This window comes from Desmodus rotundus, chromosome 9 (assembly GCF_022682495.2).
Source record: "Desmodus rotundus isolate HL8 chromosome 9, HLdesRot8A.1, whole genome shotgun sequence".
Classification (NCBI taxonomy): Eukaryota; Metazoa; Chordata; class Mammalia; order Chiroptera; family Phyllostomidae; genus Desmodus; species Desmodus rotundus.
Window position 1 is genome coordinate 6,335,520 of NC_071395.1, and position 22,320 is coordinate 6,357,839.

At 35.8% G+C, this 22,320-nt stretch overlaps 1 protein-coding gene across 6 annotated transcripts; it reads right to left on the reverse strand.

Annotated features, from left to right (window-relative positions):
- Positions 1 to 388: 388 nt before the first annotated feature.
- On the reverse strand, positions 389 to 22,298 carry MFSD8 (major facilitator superfamily domain containing 8). 6 transcript variants are annotated; one of them, XM_045202441.3, is made up of 13 exons: positions 19,913 to 19,998; positions 18,894 to 18,937; positions 17,177 to 17,332; positions 16,561 to 16,637; positions 15,385 to 15,625; positions 14,453 to 14,566; positions 12,157 to 12,301; positions 11,278 to 11,333; positions 9,846 to 9,954; positions 7,563 to 7,697; positions 4,719 to 4,822; positions 4,386 to 4,630; positions 389 to 3,509 (listed from the first exon to the last, which is right to left on the reverse strand). In XM_045202441.3, exons 5-13 carry the CDS (start codon positions 15,560 to 15,562, stop codon positions 3,294 to 3,296), a joined length of 1,302 nt encoding a protein of 433 aa, XP_045058376.2. In that variant the 5' UTR covers positions 15,563 to 15,625; positions 16,561 to 16,637; positions 17,177 to 17,332; positions 18,894 to 18,937; positions 19,913 to 19,998; the 3' UTR covers positions 389 to 3,293. The 6 variants fall into 6 exon arrangements, with proteins under 6 accessions (XP_045058376.2, XP_024424747.2, XP_053766334.1 ...); XM_024568979.4 differs by lacking the exons at positions 16,561 to 16,637; positions 17,177 to 17,332 and adding an exon at positions 22,036 to 22,298 and having other exon boundaries at positions 19,913 to 20,004; XM_053910359.2 differs by lacking the exons at positions 16,561 to 16,637; positions 17,177 to 17,332 and adding an exon at positions 21,836 to 21,985 and having other exon boundaries at positions 19,913 to 20,004.
- Positions 22,299 to 22,320: the final 22 nt, after the last annotated feature.

The window sequence follows — 22,320 nt, forward strand, 5'->3', positions numbered from 1 at the left end:
TAGTCAAAAATACCCAAAATATCCTCTTAAAATAATTTATTCTTGAGCAGATAGTTTAAAAACAAAACAACAAATTACATAAAGATTTATTTTACTTATGCAAGAGAAAAGTTTTATATGATCTGGAGTGTATTTATTGGTTTTTAACTGGAGTTTATTTTAAATGTAGCCAAACTTAGGAAGGTAGCATGAAGAAGTTTTGTGAAATTATAAATCCCTACAAAATATAACAATCACTCTTAACAAGTTTAGGTTTTTAAAACATCTTTTCTTAATTATATAGTACTTTTAGAAGTTTTTCATACCTTTGGGTTTCCTATCATCTTTTTCAGTTTATATTCAACTTGTCCCACTTAATACCTCACCTAGGTGATTTTTTTCCTCAAACTTTACCTTCCTGCTCTCTCGTCAACCCCATGTTACTTCCTTGTCTTTTGTGCCAGGGTATGCACTGGTATTATCCCCCAGAGAAGACAGTGTTCTCAATAAAAACATGGTAGTCATTTTTGTGAGGGTATAATTTAACAGCAATATTATAAATTTTTAGAAGTTGGGAAGCTTTTCTATGTCATATTCTTGCATGGAAACAGGCTAATCATTGAGCTAAGATAAAAGCCTCTCAATGGGCATCAAATTATATTTGTCAAACACTTCTGCTAATCAGAGTCACTGGTACAGGTATCTTAATTTACTCTAGAATTAGCAATTAATTACCTGTTACTGCCAACTGGGCTGTTTTCCTCACTATGAAAAACAGTGGTTAAGAGTGTGGGCTCTGAAGACAGACTGTTACTTAGACAAGTACTTTAGCTTTTCTGTGCCTCTATTCCTTCACCTGTAAAATGGAAATCATAATACCTTTAACCTATAGAACTGAGAATTAAACTGTACATTACACATTACCTGGGATATGAACTCTATAAATCTTCACTGTTACCATTTTTTACCATCATCATTATCATTATTTCTACCATGCACGGCACCTAAACCAAGGGAGGATTACAGCGCCCCAAAAAAGTAAGACAGGAGGAGCTGTGAAACATCAGGGGAAAGGGATCCCAGGACGTGACCAAACAGCCAGAAAACTGGCTAGCATTCCAATAAATCTAGCTGAAACAAGGTCTTGCTACGGGAGGTGGAGAGGAGTGAAAATCTCTAAAACGTAATCATAGGATTTCTGCCAGGTTCAGCCTTCTATTACAGCTGAAGAAGTTGGATTTAAGAGACAGCAAACCTCCATAGCAAAAACAAAACCAATTAGAAAATGGGCAGAGGATCTGAAAAAGCATTTGTCAAAAGGAGACACACAAATGGCCAACAGGTACGTTACAAAGATGCTCCACATCACTAATCCTCGTGGAAATCAAATCAAAACCATGATGAAATATCACCTCACACCTGTTTCTTTGTGTGAATGTGTGTCTGTAAATACACATACATATTAATACATAATGGAACATCATTCCATTAAGAAAGCAGATCCATCTGTGATGACATGGATGGACCCTTGAGGGCATTATGCTAGGTATAATATCACTTGTATGTGGAGTCTAAAAGCTGAACGGTGAGAGGCAGAGAATCATTTGATGGTTGCCGGGGTGTGGGGATGGAGGAAATGTGGAGGTGCTGGTCAAAGAGGACAGGCTTGCTATTATAAAATGACTAAGTTCTGGGGATCTCAGGAACAGCCTGGAGATTACAGCTAATAATACTGTATTATACAACTTAAAAGTTGCTAAGACAGTAGATATTATATGTTCTCACCACAAAAAGGAAATGGTAATTATGTGATGTGATGGAGGTATTAGCTAATGCTATGATAATCATTTTACAGTCTATAAGTGTATCAAATCAACATGTACACCTTAGACTTACACAATGCTGTATGTCAATTGTATCTCAATAAAGCTGGAAACAAACGAACAGAAGACACAGGGAGAATATACCCATCTACAAGCTGAGGAGAGAGGCCTCAGAACCAACCCTGCCGATACTCGATCTTGGACATCCTACCTCCAGAACTGTGAGAAATAAATTTCTGTTTTCCAAGCCAAAAACAAAACAGAACACAACACAGTACCATAAACTTAGTATAAAGTGCAGATCATAGTGTTTACTCTCAGATTTGAATGTATTTATAACTTACAGTAGAAAACATTTATAAAAATACTTAGAAACATCTTTACTTTTTTTTGGTAGTGCTGATTATGCATACACATATTTCTATACTAGTTCCTTTTATCAGCACCCAACTTACGTAGTAATAGAGATGTGCACACACCACCTTGTTCTTAAGCACTCTCAGTAAACCGTAAGATTAAAGCCGTCTTGCCTTGAGTATTTGCTAGCCTGACTGTACTGGGACTGCCATGGGCCGTCCAAGTGTGAAGTTCTGTGGGTCTGAACAGCTGTGCAGACAGAGACGAAAACTGCCATGTCTGCCCTGCCATGGCTAAGCGATGGGAAAAATAAATAAAGTGATTATTTTTCTCCAGAATTCAGGGAGTTGAAAATGCCAATAATTATAATAAACAGTTTGCTGTTCAGTATGTGTATACAATAACATATCTGGCTTATGTTTCTAAAGTGAATTACTTATTAGCACTTGAAAGAAAAAAGTAACCCTACTAAAGGCAGTGAAATCCGTCTTGATCTCTTCATCCTCTTTATTGCTTAAATATTAGATACACTCTTACTCATCTACTAAATTTAGGGGTTACTTAGTGAGATAAGACAAGGTATATTAAAAATAACTTAAAGAAGGTAAGGTAGGATGTCAGTCAAGGTATTTGTTTCATAAGGAAACTTGATAGAATAGAAAATACATTTTTAAATAAAAAGTAGCTATCTTTGAATAAAAGTACCTCTATTTAGGTAAAGAATTTCTATAATTTCATCATGTTATAGGTAATTCTTTCAAAACTCTAGTATGGTTTCACTGCATAGATATTCTCTCATTATTTTAAATGATACCTCTGCAGTTTGAATTAAAAATACAATTTCACATTTGTAGGCCATTGTTCATTCATTCACTCATGAGTTCATGGAACCCCCAAAAAGGTGTTGAATGAAGAATATTTCTTTTTTGAGAAAAAGAAATTATGATCCAGAATGTTTTTTATCTTACTATTCACAATTACTCATAGAGTTCCCTGTGTTATTCAACATATGTTCTTGCTATTCAAAATATACAATACCCTAAGCCAGACTTTTGAAACTGACTCATAGCCTTGTCCAGCAGAGCCTTAGTGAAGGAAGTCCCTCGCAGCAAGCACTTTCCATGCCAGTGTTAGTTAGCTAGGTGACTCTTGAATATTTCCATGCCTTACAGAAAAAGCAACAAGTCTTCTGTAAACCGCTCCCAGGAGTGTGATGGTCAGTACCACTATTCCACAAACAAGGCTGAACGCCCATCGTGGGCCCCAGGAAGTGTACACTTGGCTGATATACACAGGCCCAAGAATCCGCGCTGCACTTCCAGAAGCTGTTAACCAGCCCATGTACACACCCTGCGGAGGTGGGAAGGAGAAGAAGCAGATTGATACTTGGGTTTAGTTATATTAAAAACAAAGGTGATGCTGTGGGAAACTCGCAGGAATCACTTTCTCCATCTTTTATTTGTGAATTGAATATAAAATGCCTTGCTATAAATAGAGCAAATAATGAACAATAAACTTATCTGATAGAGTCAGGTTAGGAGAAATAAAAGTAGTGGAAAGGAACAAACAATATCTGCTGAAGCCCTGGGAACAACAGAATTTATTAATTTGCCTTTTAAGGCATTTATTTTATACTTGCTGTCTTCCAAACACTGTGTGTTAGGTGCTTTACATACGTTGTTTCCAATGTTCACAAATGCCTATGGGCATTACCCCATTTAACAAATGAGGAAGCTGAAGCTCAGAAAATTCAAGTAACTCTGACAAGAGGTTTGAAGCCATGTCTGCGTGACCCCACTGTACCACCTTCCACTACCCCACGTGCTGCTCCTCCAATTACCAAACCCGAAACTGTAACCCACCCAGGCTACCAAGGAGTGTGCACTGCAGCATTACTCTCAATTGTGGTTTCCCAACTGTGGCCTAGTTTAAGAAAGAGTTTCAGAGCTTATGCTGCAGATATTTTTTTCTGTGAAAATGATTTTGAGCTCATAATCTCTGAGTTTAAGAGATCTTTAAGTTCTTAGAGTACTTTTTGTTCAGTTTCAGCATACAAGTCCTATAAGTACTTTTAAAAAGTTGTGGGATTTTTAAAAATTCAAAATGCTAAATATGATTTTAAAAAATTACCCAATCAGTTTGTATGAACACAGAGAATGATAGCACACAATGTGAGTGCTTACAAGCATATTTCACATAACTGCAATGCCAGGGTAACTGACTCACCTGAGGCTGTGGTCCCAGAAGTTTTGAATATAATGTATAGGACATAACATTGCAGGATGGATAGCCTATTCCAATAAGCACAGCTGACGTGAAGAACTGGGCCAAATGAATCATGGGGGTGTAGAGGCACCAGGCTTGTTCAATTGGGCAGCCAGTTGGTTCTTCACTGTGATCTCTTGGAGACTTCCAAAGAGTAATAACAATTTCCCCAAATGTGGTATTAGGGATTGAATTATTATGTAAATCTGTAAAAACAAATTTAGTACAGTGTATTAATTGTTAATTTTAGGTGAATAACAGAGGCCAACATTAAAGAATTATGTATGGCTGTACCTTCCCACTGTATTTTGGGTAACTGATTTCCCCAAGGTAACAAGATGAAGAAGCCAACCCATACAACGATAAGTCCTCCCAGGAGAATGGCACGCTCGCCAATCCTGTTAAAAAACAGAAACTCTAATTTAAAAACGAAACATTACATATTATAACATAGTTCATTACTTTTATCATTTAAAAACTATAAATAAATGATTTTGATACTTTTTGTGATATGCCAATTAATATGAATGCTAAATATAATTTCTTCTCACTAAAAGGAACCAGTACTCTACAAACTGGTCCATTTCAGGTCTGGGACAGAAAATATGTAAAATGAGCCTGGGGCATCAGTGACTACTAGGCCGTGATAAAAGGACTCAGAGCCAGCCCAAAACGTGACAGAGTGAACACCAGAAACGAGAGTAAAGACAATGGGCCGAAACACACAAAAATGTGGTCACCTACGAATTCATGCTTACTAACGTAAAATACATTTGGTCACTTTTAGAGGATGTTAGGGAACCAACACTTTATGTTAAAAGTCAGTTACTAAGATAAAAAGGAAAGAATCACCCTGTCTTTCCTGTAAGACTATACCTCAGGATAACCAAAGATTTGGTGACAGGAATGCTCTGTTTATAGAAAATGTTATGGGAAATAAATAAATAGAATTAAAATTTCAGCATTTTGCAATGACCTATTAATGAATTAATAGGACGTAACAAATGTCATTGGCCACTAACATGATTAAAAGATAAATAAAACATAACATTTCTCCTGATATAAGCATATAATACCACCTATAGAGTATTCCTGCCAAAAAAAAAAAAATTGAACTCAAATCTTATTAAGCTTTTAGATCTAAGTACCAATTTTGGGGAAATATATTAGATTCAGGAAAATGTTTTTTTAAAAAAATATCACAGGGATTCAGTCAGTGAGATCCGCAATGTGGAAAACTACAAACATCCTGGATTCTTCCATTTGCAAAGGAAAAAGAGCTCAGTGGAAAAGAAACAGATGAAAAGGGACTTAAGATACTCAAGAGCCTCAGTCAAGTGAGTAAGCTGGGAAACCAAAAAAAAAAAAAGTTGAAACAGTAGAGAAAATTTGCATACTCGTGGATATTTGATTATATTTAAAGTCACATAATTTTTTACATGTGATACTGTCATCATTAACTTTTAGAGATACACACTGAAATATTTATGGAAGACATGAAATGAAGCTGGAATGGACTTCAAAGGATTCCAGGTGTAGGGGATGGGGAATGTGGAGTAGGTGGAGGTATAGATGAACTGAGATTATCCAAGTGCTTATCATTGTTGAAGCTGGGTAATGGATATTAGAGATTCAGCACATGATGCTCTCTACACCTCTGTAAATGTTAGAAATTCTTCATAATAAAAGTGAAATACACAAACTAGACCAAAGGCTTCTTAAAACAAACCCAACCCTGGCCAGGTGACTCAGTTGGAGCATCATCCCATACACCAAAAAGGTTGTGGGTTCAATCCCCTGTTGGAGCGGATAAAGGAGGCAACCTATCAATGTGTCTTTCTTTCTCTCTGCCACCTCCCCCTTCCCAACCCCTACACAAATCAATGAACCATATACTCAGGTGAGGATTAAGAAAAAAAGAAACCAAACACTTCCCATCATGCTCAGAATACCTCCAAGGCTTCACATCTTTCCAACCTGATCTACTGTATTTCTCTCACTCCACTCTGGCAAAACTGGCCCTCCTGCTTGTCCCTGAAACACACAAAGCTCAGTCTTCTCAGGGAGGAGAGTTCTAGGCCACTGCAAGGCTGCTCTCTGACTTCACCGAGGTCTCCTCAAGCATTCCTGCCTCGAGCGCTCTGTCAAAAGGCCACCTCCCCTCTCTCCTAGCCCTGCCCTGCCACTCTAGTCTCTTCCTCTGTTCTGCTCCTCTGCACAGTACTTAGCACTACCTGACTTCCCCTTTGTACTGGCTTTCCCCCCAATGGAATCCAAGCTCTCTGAAGGTATGGAATTGGACAGTCGGTAAGAATGCCAACCAGCAGGACCACTCTACCTCTGTAGCAAGATGTACGCATCCATTACCTGCAACTCTGAACATGAGTCTGTGTCTGTCTACATCTACCTCTTGGCCCTCCGCTTGGCTCAGTAAGAATCTCCATGGCACCCCCCACAGCACCTAACCCTACACACTACCTCAGCATTCGTTCATGGGTTTTAAAACTATATTAGAGTTCTAAAGTATTAAAGTATTTTAGGGATAATTAAGTTGTTAGAACTGTCTAAATTCATCTACTAATTCTGACCCCAGATTATATGAATGAACTAAATTTTATACAAGTGTTTCCCCCAAAATGTGTTCTTTACAGTTGTACTTTGACAAAATGCTTCTTTAGAAAAAGCGTTCTGTGGTCAAAGTTACAAATAACTTTTAGAAATGCTACATGCCATATTTGTCATGATGGTGATAGAATATGTATATACTGAAGAGTTAGAAGTTTTAGAGTAAAGAAGTTCAGTAATTTTAACCAGAATTTTCCAATTTAACCATTGAATCTTTGTTATATAACATAAGCAGAACAATGTTTTATGAAATAGTTCTAGAATATTTTAAGTAAAATTACAAATGCTACAGAAGACAATCATTCACTTTGTAAATATTTTGCTTTACTAAATATGCCATATGGTATAGATATATGCTCTCTTAATGAACCTTAAATCTGTTTTCAAATGTTCAAGAACTAAAAATAGAAAAGCTTTCAATTATTTTACTAACACATTCATTTACATTGTCAAATGTTTCATGTTTCATTTTTAAAGTACAGATTGGAACAAAACCTAAGATGTATAACTTACTTTTTGGAAAGTAATTTAATCCCCATGAAAATAACTATGGCCTCAACTCCAAGAGCAGCAAGAATTATCCCATCATATAACACAGCTTGTTCTCGAGTCCAGGCATACATATCCATTGTTAATGGAGTAAGGATGCTGAGAAAAACATAAAAGAAGTTATTTCATTTAAATCATAGTCATTGTTACTTAAAGTTGATACAGAAGCTTTAATAATGCTATTGATACATTTAAGAATTTGTATCCCTTTTAACAATAACACCAGATTACATAAACAAAAATTTTTACACATTTTCAGCATTTTTTTTTAAATCCTCACCCGAGGAGATGTTTATTGATTTTAGAGAGAGGGAATGGAGAGTGAGCGAGAGAAACATCCATCAGTTGACTTCCATACGCGCCCTGACCAAGGATCGAACCCACAGCCCTTTGGTGTTCGGATGACACCCTAACCAACTGAGCTGCCCAGACAGGGCTTTTGGCACATTTTGATGTTACATGCACAAGCTACTAATTTTGAGTGTTAGTGTTTTTATTTTTTTAACATTTAATTATAAAGTAATATATCTACATTACAAAAAGTTTGATAAACAAAAAAATAAAACCAACCAAAACTACCACTCTACTGTAACTAAATAATTCTGGTTATATTTTGGTTTAAATTGGTCCCTTTTCAATGAAATTATGTTACTATTATTAGGTTATTAGAATTGTCGGGATTTGTTCTCCTCTGTCTCTTTCATCCCTATCTTTGTATATATTTTTCACCCTACCTCTGAATGTCTCTCTTCCTTGACTGTCTCCTTCCTTGCCAATCTTCTTTTCCTACTTTGTCTCCTTTTGTTAACTAGCTACAAAATGGAATTGAAATGTATTTAAATATCATTCTTTTTTTTTTAAAGAATATTACCATTTTTTAATTTTAAAGTAAGATGAACGATGTGGAACATAGTTTTGCTGTTTCCCAATGAGTTAATCACAAAATTACCATATGATCCAGCAGTTCCACTTCTGGATAAACACCTAAAAGAACTGAGAGAAGGGGCTCAAACAGACACATGTACACCAATGTACATTGCAGCATTATTCGCAATAACCAAAAGGTAGACATAACCCAAATGTCTGTTGACAGAGGAGTGGATAAACAAAACTGGTATGTAATACGATGGAGTATTATTCAGCCATAGAAATTCTGACACAGGCAACAATGTGGACGAACCCTGTAAAGATCGTAATAAGTGAAATAAGCAAGACACTAAAGGACAAGTGTCATACCATTCCACTTACATGAGGTACCTAACACAGGCCAATTCATAGAGAAAAAGTAGAATACAGGTTACCAGGGGCTAGGTGAGGGGGAGTGGAGACTGATTGTTTCATGGGTGCAGAGCTTCTGTTTATAATCCTGAGAAGGTTCTGGAAATGGATAGTGGTGATGGTTGCACAACACTATGAATACACTTAATGCCATTGAACTGTACAATTAAAAATAGTTAAGATGGTAAATTTTGTTATATATTCTACAATTTTTAATGCCCCAAAAGTCAGATGAGCTGAAACTTTCATATATAATTTTGAAAATTAAAAAATATCAAGCAAATCCACATGGACTAGCATAAAAATGTGACAGAGTATTGATAAGGGAATAACCAAGTTGTCAAAAGATAATATCACATATTCTATGTTGGTTTAATATACATTAATACCCCCCAATGTTTATAGAAAAAGTGTTCGGGAAAAAAAAAACATACTGAAGTATTAGCGGTGATTACCTCCAGGGAAAGGAGTAAGGGTTGAAATATAGTTACAATGTTTGGGATATTTACAAGAATGTACTGTATTTTATAATAGAAAGGCATTTTTTTAAAAAAGCCATATGATAACTAAGGGCAAGAAAGCCTACACAAGGCAGAGATTTTGTGATGCACTCATTTTTCCAGGATCAGGGATTAGAGTTAAAATTGCCAGAGTGAAACCCATATCCATATGTAGGAAGTTATGTAGCTTGAAGTTTAATCATGACAAATTAGAGTTTTATAATTGTATTTATCATAAAATTCAGAAGAAAGGGGGAAGGACTAATGAAACATTCCTTTAAAAGGAAGATTACAGACAGAATTAACTACATTTAAATTAAAAAACATAAAACACTTTTTACATCATGACAAGAAAAATATATCTTTATACATAAAGTTCTTGAGAACATCTATGTGCCTGAGTAATATTGCATCAAGAAATACAAGTGTTTACATAATCTGATTTAGATGAAGACAGAATAAAACTTACGTTTCAAAAAGGGCAAAGATAAATAGGACCACGAAAAACAGAACATTGGTAGTCACAACAGCAACTTGGTCAATATTTCCTTGGGGAACCTGAACTTCATCTGTACTTGCTATGGTGAACAGGAGAAAAATTGTATTACCTACGTGTGTTATTTTTATTATGACACAAAGTAGAAATTATATGTAGCAAATTATATGACTAAACATTTCAAATCATTTTTAGGCTTCAAAACAGTTTAAAAGTAACAGAATTTTTATGACAAATAACTTCTAAAGATTTTTATTTATTTACTTTTTAGAGAGAGGGGAATGGAGGGAGAAAACGAGGGAGAGAAACATCAATAATGTGAGAGATACATCAATGGATTCCCTCTCACATGCCCCCAACTGGGGACCTGGCCCACAACTCAGACACATGTCCTCACTGGGAATCAAACCGGTGACCTTTCGGTTTGCAGCCTGGAGCTCAATCCACTGAGCCATACCAGCCAGGGAGAAGTAACTTTTAAATGGTATTTAAAAGTAAAGTAACTTCTCCCAGGAAATACACTTCAATTCCGTTACCTATAGGAGATGCTCTGATTGTCTATTTGATGTCTCTCAATCCCAAAGAGGAATGTATTTAACAGAATTCTATAAAATGATCTCATACTAAATACATTTACTTTAAATTTCTGTTGCATGGTTTTTTCTTTTTTTTAATCTTACCTAAATCTTAAATTTATGAGGATTTCATGAAGACCTGAAATAGTTTATTAAATCAGTTCTCAGTTCTATGATTCACTTCAATGAATATATATTTTATTTTGAATTTCAACGGTATGTGAAATTAGTAAATATCCTTACGTTATTAACACAATTTTTAAAGTCCTTATGTTATTTATATTTTTGCAAAGAAATGTATTTTGCAGAGAACCACCAAGTTAGGATGGTTATTCTAAATTAGGAAGACAAAAATGAGAGTATTGACTTATCTTGAACAATCTGGTTAAGCTACACACTCAGTACAAACTGTTCCTGATATAATTGGAGAAGCATGAAGCCAAACTATTGGAGAGCTCCTTCTCCAATAATAACTAAGAATTGGAAATAGTCTGCTATACTTGGGGGCACATAAGCAAGCACCTTGGACACTCAACTAGGGTTATGACCTCCCCTTCTAATCACACAAAGAAAACTGTAGGAGATTGGCTCTTTGAAAACAAGACAAAGTGATTTTTAACAATGGTTTTAACTGTGCCGATCGTGAACACCTAATAGCTGATATGAGTCTGCCTTTTTTTAAAAAATCATTTTAGGTAACTTTGAACTTCGAAGATCTGTCCTCAATCACTGTATTGTCCTCAGAAGCAAAAGCCAAGTAAATACCAAATAGGATCATTACAAACACTCCAGTAACGTTATAATAATTTAGTCAAACAGGTTAGTAGTACCTTCTTCAAAATTAATATTTTTACACTGTCGTCCTGAGTCATCCACACGATGTTCTCTTAAAAAGAAAAAACAAAAATATTGTATCCATGGTAGTGTGATAGAAAAATGGCTTAAATTTATTATAGGCATCTATTTTTTCATATTCTGACACAGTTTCTTTTACTGGCTTCTAAGTAATGAAATTATTCGCAATGAGATATAATGAATAAAATTTAAAAGATGCAAGTCATGAATCTTGTTATCACATTAAAAAAATTCATCCAAAAGTATATGTGATCTACTTTAATTAGTATGTGAAGCTTTATAGTGATTTTAAACATTAGTTATAAATGTTCTTGGACTCTTGGAAAAAGCACCCCGAATAAATATAAAGTAATCACATTTTTGTAGTTTTATTAAATTTCTTGTAATAGATAAAAGAGATACAGGGGAGGGGTGGGGAGAAAATGCAGACAACTGTAATTGAACAACAATAAAATAATTTAAAAAATAAATAAAGAATATAAAATCTGAAAAAAAAAGGATAGAGATACATTCAAGTCAACTTCTGTGTTTAAGGTTGACACTCATCATTACTTAAAATGTTGCTTTCATGCCATTTCCCTACTTAGAATCCTGTCAGAGTTAGTCAAGAACAAACCTTGACTCTTCAAAGATCTCATACTCTGTTCGCATTTACCAGATTGTCTATTATTTAGTTACGAATATGTGTATTAGCTAATCAAAAACTACGAACACAACTAGACATGAAATACCACAGGAATAATTATCCCCAGGAATAATTATCTGTACAGATGTGCATACAGTACATAAACAATGACAGTGCTTATTTAATTTCACAATCTGCAAAAGCAGTTTTGTCATTTCTATCTACCTACCTTAATATAATGAGGATGAGAATAATATTTAAAACTCCCAGGAAGGCACCAAGTAAAACTGGTGCTGTATACATGTTTATCTGCAGGTGTATAGTCTCCCATGTCACGCCCTTTTCTCCAATGAGTGCAAAACAGGTCTGAAAAACTTATTAAAATAAAATGTACACAGGTTAATTATTATATGGAAGACACAGACTAAAAAAATGGGAAAGATGTTTACCACAGAATTGGAAGTCACATCATGAAATCACTCATCTACATCATGCCTCTCAAAAGAGGGAAGAAAATTGGTTCTGGAAGTGGGGGCAAAAAATTTACTTTTTATTAAAGCACAGATAAGCATACGGTACATAAACAATATACAGTACATCTGTGGTATTAAAATTTTATGGCATAGAGTGATTAAGGAAAAAATATCCCAAAAGGCTCCTTAGGGGGTCAATAATGAAAAAAAGATTGAGAAACATTGATGTATATAAATTCACAAAGGACTGTATCTTGTCAGTAACTTCGGTTTTTTTCCCAATCTCCATAAGGAATATAAATGAAACAATTTCTTCCATAAATCAATTATGAAAGTTTAATCAATTTCATTATAAATATCACATTTTAAGTAAATATTCTGATATATTACTGTGTATATCATTAAAATTACATACATTTAATATTTTAAATCTGGTTTTGCAGTAAAAATCAGGTTGGAAGAGTACTATTTTGCTCTCTTGATTCAGATTCTGTAATCTTGCTCTTCAAAAAATTTAAATGTAATTTTAAGGTGAGGATAAGTAAGATACTGTACCTAAAGCATTTAGAACGGCATCTAGTCATACCCAGTAAATGTTAGTGCTTGCTGATGTGGTTATTTTGGAGAAACTCATCTAATCTTTTCAGGCTTACATTTACTCATGTATAATATAAAACATTTAAATGAAGTAATCTTGAAAATACTTTTTAAGTGGTCAAAATATTTACTGAGAACTAAGTGTATACCAGGTACTGTGCTAGATGCTGAGGGAGAGTAGTAAATTACCAAGGCCCAGACTATGTCTATGGATTTCATATTATGGCAGTAGATCCAATTCTACATTTGTATTTATATTTTACTTCAGAATACTAAAATGAAACATTAGATATTGATGAATGAATTAGATTCAAATCTGTTCAGCTTTTTCTTGGTTAAATAGAAAGTAGTAACGGAAATTGGGGTGATGGTGCCATGTTGTGAAGTAATGAAGTGATGATATTCATAGCTTCAATTTTCTTTTTTTTAAGAATTTTTATTCATTTATTTTTAGACAGAGGGGAAAGGAGAAAGAGAGGGAGAGAAATATCAATGTGTGATTCTCTCGTGCACCCCTTGCTGAGGACCTGGACCACAACCTAGGCATGTGCCCTGACTGGGAATTGAACCTGCAACCCTTTGGTTCGCAGGCCAGCACTCAATCCACTCAGCCATACCAGCCAGGGCATAGCTTCAATTTTCAATGCATGAGCCAATTATATGGTTTCAATGTTATTGTAGGTATAAAAATTACTAATTTTTCAATTCAGCAAAAAATAAAATTGATTGGCCTTGGGGAAGTATTAAATATCATTACTATTTTTTTATACTCAGCTAAAGGATGAAAGCTTTGGAAGAGGAAGAAAATACTAAGTCTTTTAAAAATGCTCTAATTTTCTTCAACCTTAGAAAAGTCTTAAAGGTACAGGCAAAGAGCAAAAGGGTAAAGAATCTCCTATAACCTTCCTTAAATTCTTCAGTCAAAAAAATTTGTGTGTAATAAATGGAAAAAGAGAGCAAGCTCTAGCAGGTAGGTCAAACTAAATGATTATTTCACAGAACGTATATTTTGGAGTCAGATAGTGTTAGATTTGAACCTTAGATTTCCTGTTAATTATCTGGCTGACACTGGAAATTTACTTAGATTGTCTGTGCCTTGGTGCCCTAATTGTGAAAAGGGACTAGTATCACTTAACCTAGAGGACAGGAGTTAACATACACACAAGGTGGGGCAAATGGAGGTTTACAGTTGTTCGTATAGAAAGTAATTAATAAATAATAACACAAGAATAAACCTTTGTGTTTATTCTATGTGAAACTCTCTGTTTCACATACAACGGTAAACCATCTTTGCCCCTCCCTGTAAAGAGCCTGGCTTCACTGCTGGATCCAAAAGTACCAATTTCCCTCCTTTTCTCTTCAGCTGTGAGGTTTTATACTTGGATTTTATTTAACATTTGAACCTCAAAAATGTTCCCAACTCAAATTCGAGTAATGAATTTGAAAAACACCTACCTGGACCTAGAATAAAACCTAACGCTTGGCATGCACTTATGTTTGCCATGGAACTTGTTCTTTCCTGAAGAGAAGTAGCACCAGCAACATATGATCTAATAACTGCTACATTTCCTAAGAAAAGACACAATGAAAGAAAATATCCTTCAGTTGATAAAAGTCAACTTAATTTGCCTTTATACAGAGGAAATATTTATAGTATAGTCATGCTTCCTCTTTATGTTCATACAAGACATGCTTATTAAGGAAGTACATCAATTAATAGAAAATACTATTTGTAGTAATATGAAAACACAGTTAAATATTTAAATGATTAAAAATGGCGTTTTAAGAATGTTAAGCTATTTTTCATCATTAAATACTGAGGGAGCACTGAGTGAATGGCATACTACTGATTGCTACAACTGTTTTGAAAAGATGTCACAAACTGCCTGTTTAGACCTGTAGTATAAGAAACAGAGTAAGAAATCCATTAATAACTCAAAAATGTACTGAGCACTTACTATGTGCAAGAGACTTTGCTAGGGGCCACAGAGTACTATGAATAAGTCAAATTGTCTCGAATTACAAACTTTTACTTTCTGATTGGTGATACAAGATAAAAAATTAAAAAAAAAAAACATAGCAACAGTACAAAACAGCTTATAAGGGGCAGGGTGGCCTAAGAAAGTCCATGGAAGATGTGAAACAAGCTAAATCTTGAAGGATGAAGAATGATGGGAATACAAGAGAGAAATTATATGTAAGGGGAACCTCATGAGCAGAGGCAAAATGACAGGAAGATATCTTCATGTTGACAATCACAGATCTACAGGTGGAACCACGGGCTATGAGACTGAGAAGGGGTGACATCAGGTGAGATTCGGCCATATACGTCAGGATGAATATGAATCTGACACAACCGAACATATACATACATACAAACATATTACCTGCTCCAAACCCCACCAATCCACGAGCAGCCAACATGTAGTATTTATTGTGGGAAGCTGGGGCGTGCACATATGCATAGAGGCAGTTGGCTACCACCGAAATGAAGATGGAGACAATGAGAGGTTCTTTTCTTGGTCTATAATTAGACCACAGACCAAATATAGGTGAAGCTACCATTTGGCCAAGACTAAATGAAGCAATAACCCAGCCCAAAAAACTTGCATTAGCTGTCTGATCAATCTGCAGAAAAAAGTACAGTGCTTTAAGAATTATCATCCAAGGAAAGTCAAGTTTAAAACATTAATACATTTTTCTGACCATGAAATATTTCCTATTTAAAAAAATAAAACAATTCTACAAGTTTTTAACACTGTTGTTTATAGTGATTTAGATTTCTGACATTACAATCAAATATGCTAACAATTCACTATACACAAGGAAAAATGCTTGTAAAGATTTCACCTTTTGGAATGATTATCGAAATACTTGGCTCATAAAAATATTGTTGAAAAAATAAATCACATTAACATTATAAAAATAATATGCCACTCTTAATTCTTATAAATTCTTATAATAGTTTTATCATATGGTTTTCAAGATAAAGTCTAACTTAGAAGTTAGCCACCCTCTCCCTAACTTCTTCCCTCTGCACACTTACCTACCCCCCAACTCTAATTTCTAGCCAAGTAGAACTCTTTAAAGTTCCCAAAACGAGCCAACCTCTTTGTCTCTGGGCCTTTGCACAAGCTCCTCTCCTGCCCTTTCCACCAGCAATACCTTCCACTTCCTGGCCACCACCTTGCCTTCAGGGAACCAATATCTTAGACTTAGCCCAGGTGTAACTGATTTTGGAAAGTCTTCCAGGTTCTCTTTAGTTTGGACTAGCAGTATCCCCCCATCTCCCATGTCTGTCTGTGTCTGTATGCATGTCCATGTCTGTCTCCTCTCTCTCTAGCTCTCACTCCCTCACCCCCACACACATACTTTTAGACCTTTACCCATGTATATTGTATGGTTATCATTTCTAAATCTGTTTAGCACATTTCAGTGCAAGTTGGATCTATATCTCCTCTAAAAAACAAACAAAAAAATGCATGCCCTGGTCAGTGTGGCTTGGTTGGAGCATCATACCCTAACCGAAAGGTTGCAGGTTCAATTCCGGTCAGGGCACGTACCTAGCTTTTGGGTTCAATCCCCAGTGTGGGTGTGTTCAGGAGACAACCAATTAGTGCTTCTCTCTCTCTTCCTCTCTCTAAAAGCAATGAAAAAAATGTCCTAGGGTGAGGATTAAGAAAAAAAATTTTTTTAAAGAGTGTGGTATCACTGTATTTCAAAACATTCTTCTTTAAACAGGTTAGTCAACAAAGTCAAAGTTCTAGAAATCTTAATGCTTTTCTATGGGAGCTGAGATATGAATAGAGTGTTCCAAGCCTCCTCAACTGTTTACTTATAGATTATTGCTTATTCATTCAATTACTGGTCACTGAGGCCTTCACTGTGACAGCAGTGAACAGCTGCTGGCGTCAAGGAGTCCCCAAACCACACTCTACTTATCTGGTTCTGAAAAGCCCTGTATCTGAGTAGCTGGGATTTAAAAAATAGTAGGCTTTACTTTATCTGTCAAAGGAGGATAACTTGGGGGACTTGTTAGTTATTTGAGGCTATACATGTACAGTGCTGAGGGGCCATGGCAGCATATATTGTATTTTTCAAACTATAAGACACACATTTCCCCCCCCCCAAATTTGGGAGGAAAATAGGGGTCCACCTTATAGTCCAAATGTAGCTTACCTGGCTTGTCCGGGGCAGTAGGGCGGGGGGAAGGGGCAGCGGTAGAGCAGGATTTTTTTTCTTCCTATTTTCCTCCTCTAAAACCTAGGCACATCTTATGGTCCGGTGCGTCTTATAGTCCAAAAAATACAGTAATACACCCTAAATGGGTGTTACCTAGACCAAATAAAACCCAGTATTTCTTAGCATATTGTTTCTACTAATATGCCACTTTTATTATGTTTTATTATAACTCATGCATGAATATTCCCACTGTCCCCCTGGGCCTATAATCTATCATTCCAATTCAAAATTTGGGTTTCAGTCCCACCTCTGGATAACAGAGCCTAAAGAATCACTTGCTAATGGCTATCAAATTCCTTTGACAGACAATTTACTCAGTATTGTTTGTTTTCTGCAGGTTTTTGGCCTAGCTTTTTATCCTTCTCAACAGATGGATAGCTAAGCTAAGTAATATGGTAGCATACTATCCTCAAAAAGATAGTAGCCTTAAAATTAAGAATTAAAAATTTTAAAGTAGTAGGTAACATAGTACTGTAGTTAAAAGTCAAATTTTGGTTTCAGATAGGCTTGGCTCTGCCATTTTGTAGCTGTGTGACCTTGGGCAAGCTACCTAACTTCTCTAAATTTCTTCACCTGTCAAACAGGAGTGATAACTACTTCCCAGGGTTATTATGGAGATCAAAAGATAATTTAGGTGAAAAGTTTAGTATTGTACCTGGTACCCAGTGAACTCTCAATATTATTATGAAATAACTTGAGAAAATTGTTTTTTTATTTTTATTTATTGATTGATTTGAGAGAGAGAAACGAGAGCGAGAGCGAGAGCGAGAGAGAGAGAGAGAGAGAGAGAGAGAGGCATCGATTTGTTGTTCCACTTATTTGTGCATTCATTGGTTGATTCTTGCATGAGGCCTGACTGGGGATGGAACCTGCGACCTTGGTGTATCAGGACAATGCTCTCACCAACTGAGCTACCCAACCAGGATGAGAAAATCAATCAAGGTTTTTGGTGAAAATGTTTTTTTGTATTACTAAAGAACTAGTTATAAGTTCATGTACTCACTACATTTACCTTTGAAGAGCTTTCAAGTGTCTGGAGAAAGGAGTGAACCTTTTCAAAATTTACATATTGGACTGAGTTGATCTACTACAAATACCTTCTTTTGAGAAGTCTGAGGTTAATTAGACTAGATACAGGGACCATACAAATCAAGAATTGTGATACATGGGAATATCTTTTCATCAAAGTAGATATTACTCTAGAATTGTCAAATATTGTTTCAATTCCAATAACTGTCAGTATGGAAAGAATTTTTAGTGTCATGAGTAATAATTTTTAAATTAATTTTCAAAATAGCAATGGAAATGTGACACTAAATCTGATTTTGCTTTTTTTCTTTAATTGGGGAAGTGGTATTGATGGGCTGTAAAAGTATCTAATAAGTAGGTGTCCACACATGTGCATTTGCCTGGGACGCTCCAGGCGCAGCCCTGGTTTCCTGGTGCAGCGCTGCTTTCCCTTCGAGAGTGTTCTGGTTCGCAGAATAAAGCATACAGTCACCTTACTTATAAGCCTCTTTTGAGGAATTATTATCTTGAGTTATTCTAGTAAAGATTAAATCATAGAATATCAGAGATTCTAGAAAGCTCTTAACTACATGAGGATAATACTACCAAAGCTACTGAAGAGAAGAATAGATTGAAGTGTACAAACCTTTTGGAGATATGGCCATATTGACATTATCACAATAGAAAATCCTGTAAGAGGCAAACTCTGTTATTCTTTCAATGATTTCATTACTATTTATAGATACAATTTTTTAAACTATAGCATGGATTTCAAAATATAATTCTGAAATTCCAAATTTATGCCCCAAAATGTGTACTTTATCAAAGTTGTTGTATGTTTGAAAAGAATATATAAGCATAGTCCCTAGCCATAATTAATATAAGCCGAGTACCTATTTTTTCTTACTCACAAGCCTTTACTATAAATGGAAATTACTGACAGCTTTAGGTCTTTATAGCAGAATCTGTGTTGTTTGGGAGAAATAATTAACTGTAGGAAAGACTGGGGAGAAATAAACGATTATCTAAAGGGGACAGTGGTTATAAAGAACCAGGACACTTCAAAGATCCTTAAAAAAAAAAATGATTTCTGTTAGTCTTTATTGATTGAGAACTATAATGATAAACTCTAATCCTATTTGTCAATTTTAAGCGTTAGGCACATCCAGTCAAAATTTTAAAAAGTTTCTTTTTAAAAAGAAGCTTTATTAAGGTAAAATTTGCACATACTGTACAATTTCCACATTTAAAGTATACAATTAAGTGATTTTTAGTATAATCACAAATACGTGAAACCATCACCAAAGTTGATTTTAAAACATTTTAGTGACCTCAAAAAGAAACCCTGAGCCCTTTAGCTATTACTCTGCCACCCTCTGGAATAGTCGAATTCAGACACTGAAAGGAGAATGGCAGTTCCCAGGGGCTAGGAGGAGGGGGAAATGAGTTGTTCAATGGGCAGAGTTTCAGTTTTGCAAGACAAAAATACTCTGGATATAGATTACACAAACATAGATACACTTAATACTTCTGATCTTAGATACAGTTAAAGATGGTAAATATTACGTTATGTGGTTTTTACCACAATAAAAATAGTTTTTTTAATTTAAATATTATAATGTATTTAATATGAAATTTTAAAATTATGTATTTTGTAATACTTACCTACACTGCTGAGAAACATAGTAAGATACAGAATTCTAATAGATCTCCATCGGCTCTTATAATGCTCTTCAGTTTCTATAATATCCCATTCTCTAAGTGTAAAGAAGAAAGAAATAGTACAAAGCTATCTCATTATATGCAGATTTTTCTGTGACACATTTTTATCTTCTCTCTCCTAAAGTCAGGAAAAATGGTATGATAGAGGTATAATTTACAAATAATTGGTTTTTGCTATTAGTAATCCTTCTATGAATAAGCTTTATTTCTTTGAATTTCCATGAGTTGTATTTATGCATCATTGTACAAATTATTCAAAAGAATGTTGAAATTTGTTAAACTGACAAAATGAATAAAAGTTTATCAAAATAAACAAACTAGCTTCAACAATTATATCTCCCACAGGTGGGACATGAAACTACTAAGTATTTAAAGATAATCACTGCCATCATAATGACGTGCGCTACTTGACGACAGCAAATTAACTTTGCTGCAGGAGGCTGTTCTGACTGGTAACCATGTAGAATGATACTGGAAGGCCTGATGTGACCTACGACATTCCAAGCCTGTGATTCAGTTAGTGAGACCAGACTCCTCCAGACTGGGCTGATCTTTCACACAGGCCTGTGATCTGGACTGAAGGGCATGCATGTTAACCAGACACCCTGCCTCTGCCAGGTGACATACATGAGTGTGTGTACTCATTACCTTTTCACACATGCACAAACAGTTAGCAAGTTTACCTTAATATGAGAATTATGTTTTCAAATAATTAAGACAAGCAAAACAGACAAAATACGTTCTTATGCTCCAAGATTATTTTCAAAAATAGACTTTAGACTCAAAGTACTCTTCAAAAAAGAAACTTTTTTCCTCAAATGTGTGTGACTAGGAGTGGTAGAGACAGAAGGAAAAACATAACATTTATTAGATCTACTATGTGCCAGGTGTATTAAGTCATTTCCTGATACAATATATCTGTATGAAGTTCTTAACACTATATATGCCATTACATAAAAAAGAAGAGATCTTTAGGCCTTATTCAAAATTCCATGTTCCAACTTCACACAATTCTATTGAACTTATATATGATTTTCAAGCCAGCACCAAAGTAAAAGTCCCCCCCAAAAAAGTTGGCAGAATTTGCTGATAGTAACAAAAACAGGGGCTGCAAACAGATAACAAAAACACGATGATGAGGGACAGTCTGCCAGGAACAGAGTAGGCAAAGAACTAAAATAGCAGACATAAAACTGTAAAAGTACAGCAGTGTATAATAAATATCAAAGCAAATAGTCTAAAATGCCTCAATAGGCCAAGAACATCACTCTTTTACATTACTTTAGGACTGATACCGTAATCTCAAGATAAAATTTCATCACATATATTTTTTAGCAAATCAGGGACCAGAGAAGTACATTTTCCTACGAATTTCAAAGTGGTTAAAATAAGGTTTGCTGCTTAAGAGGGACAAATGAGCGAAAATTAACGTAGATAGCTTAAATTTAACTGTGTACTAGTTCATTGATAAATGTTTCAGATAAAATGATACTTAACTACAATTTCCTAAAGGCAAAAATACATACTTGAACAGTAAGAGACAATTCTGAATTACTGTCCATAAAGGGGCAAAACAATCAGAATTATAAGGATCAAAATATACACTTCATCTCTTAAATGCTAAAAATAAATTGCTCTTCTATTTATGTATTTGGCACAGGACAAAGATGAATCCATTTCAGACAGGTTTACTTGGTACAAAGAATCGGGTAATTAGGTCAATACTAAGGGGCTGCGTATTCAAGTAACAATTAAAACCATCATTTCGGAATTTTTGTGAATGTGAGAAGTGCTTAGCTCTGTAAGGGGCCAAATGCAGAACGGCTTGGCGACTGCACTTGCAGACTCAACGTCCAAGAGACAGACCGAGGGTCTCCAACACCTTCAGCAGTATCCGCGGGCTCACGCACAGCCTTCCGCTCTTTCTCAGCGGTGGGAGATCAACTTCCGGTCTGGCGCCGCCGACCGCCGGCTCCTGCCGCCCAGGCACAGCCTTGTTCTGCCCGGTAGGGAGCCAGTCCCGATAGCTCAAGAAGGTTAGGGTGCTCCCCCCCACATCCGCTCACCTGCTTCCGGGTGTGCGGTCGCCTAAGAGCGGCTCCTGCTCAGACTGGGTCCCCAGGCCCGCCATAGTTGCAGCACCCACAGAAGCTTTGAGACTAACTCTCGCGACATCTACTGCTCCACATCCCGCTCAGCCAAAGCTGTCAAAACAACCCAGCCAAGTGCGCTTGCGCGCCCCGCTGCCCAAAGTGGGCGGAGAGCCCCGTGTCCGAGATGGGATCACGCGGGACTCGGGGTGGGGCTCTGTGTCCTAGTCCTCCTTGGGTCCGCGTGGTCCCGCTCCGGTG

Bases quoted from the DNA above. Each gene is read 5' to 3' on its own strand.
- MFSD8 (XM_024568979.4), bottom strand. From the start codon at position 22,100: ATGGCGGGCCTGGGGACCCAGTCTGAGCAGGAGCCGCTCTTAGGCGAC. The intron at 18,938-19,912 runs GTAAGTATTACA...TGCCTCTTACAG, and splicing joins TATGTTTCTCAGCAGTGTAG to GATTTTCTATTGTGATAATG. The intron at 14,567-15,384 runs GTAATATGTTTG...GTCTTTTCTTAG, and splicing joins ATTGGTGGGGTTTGGAGCAG to GAAATGTAGCAGTTATTAGA.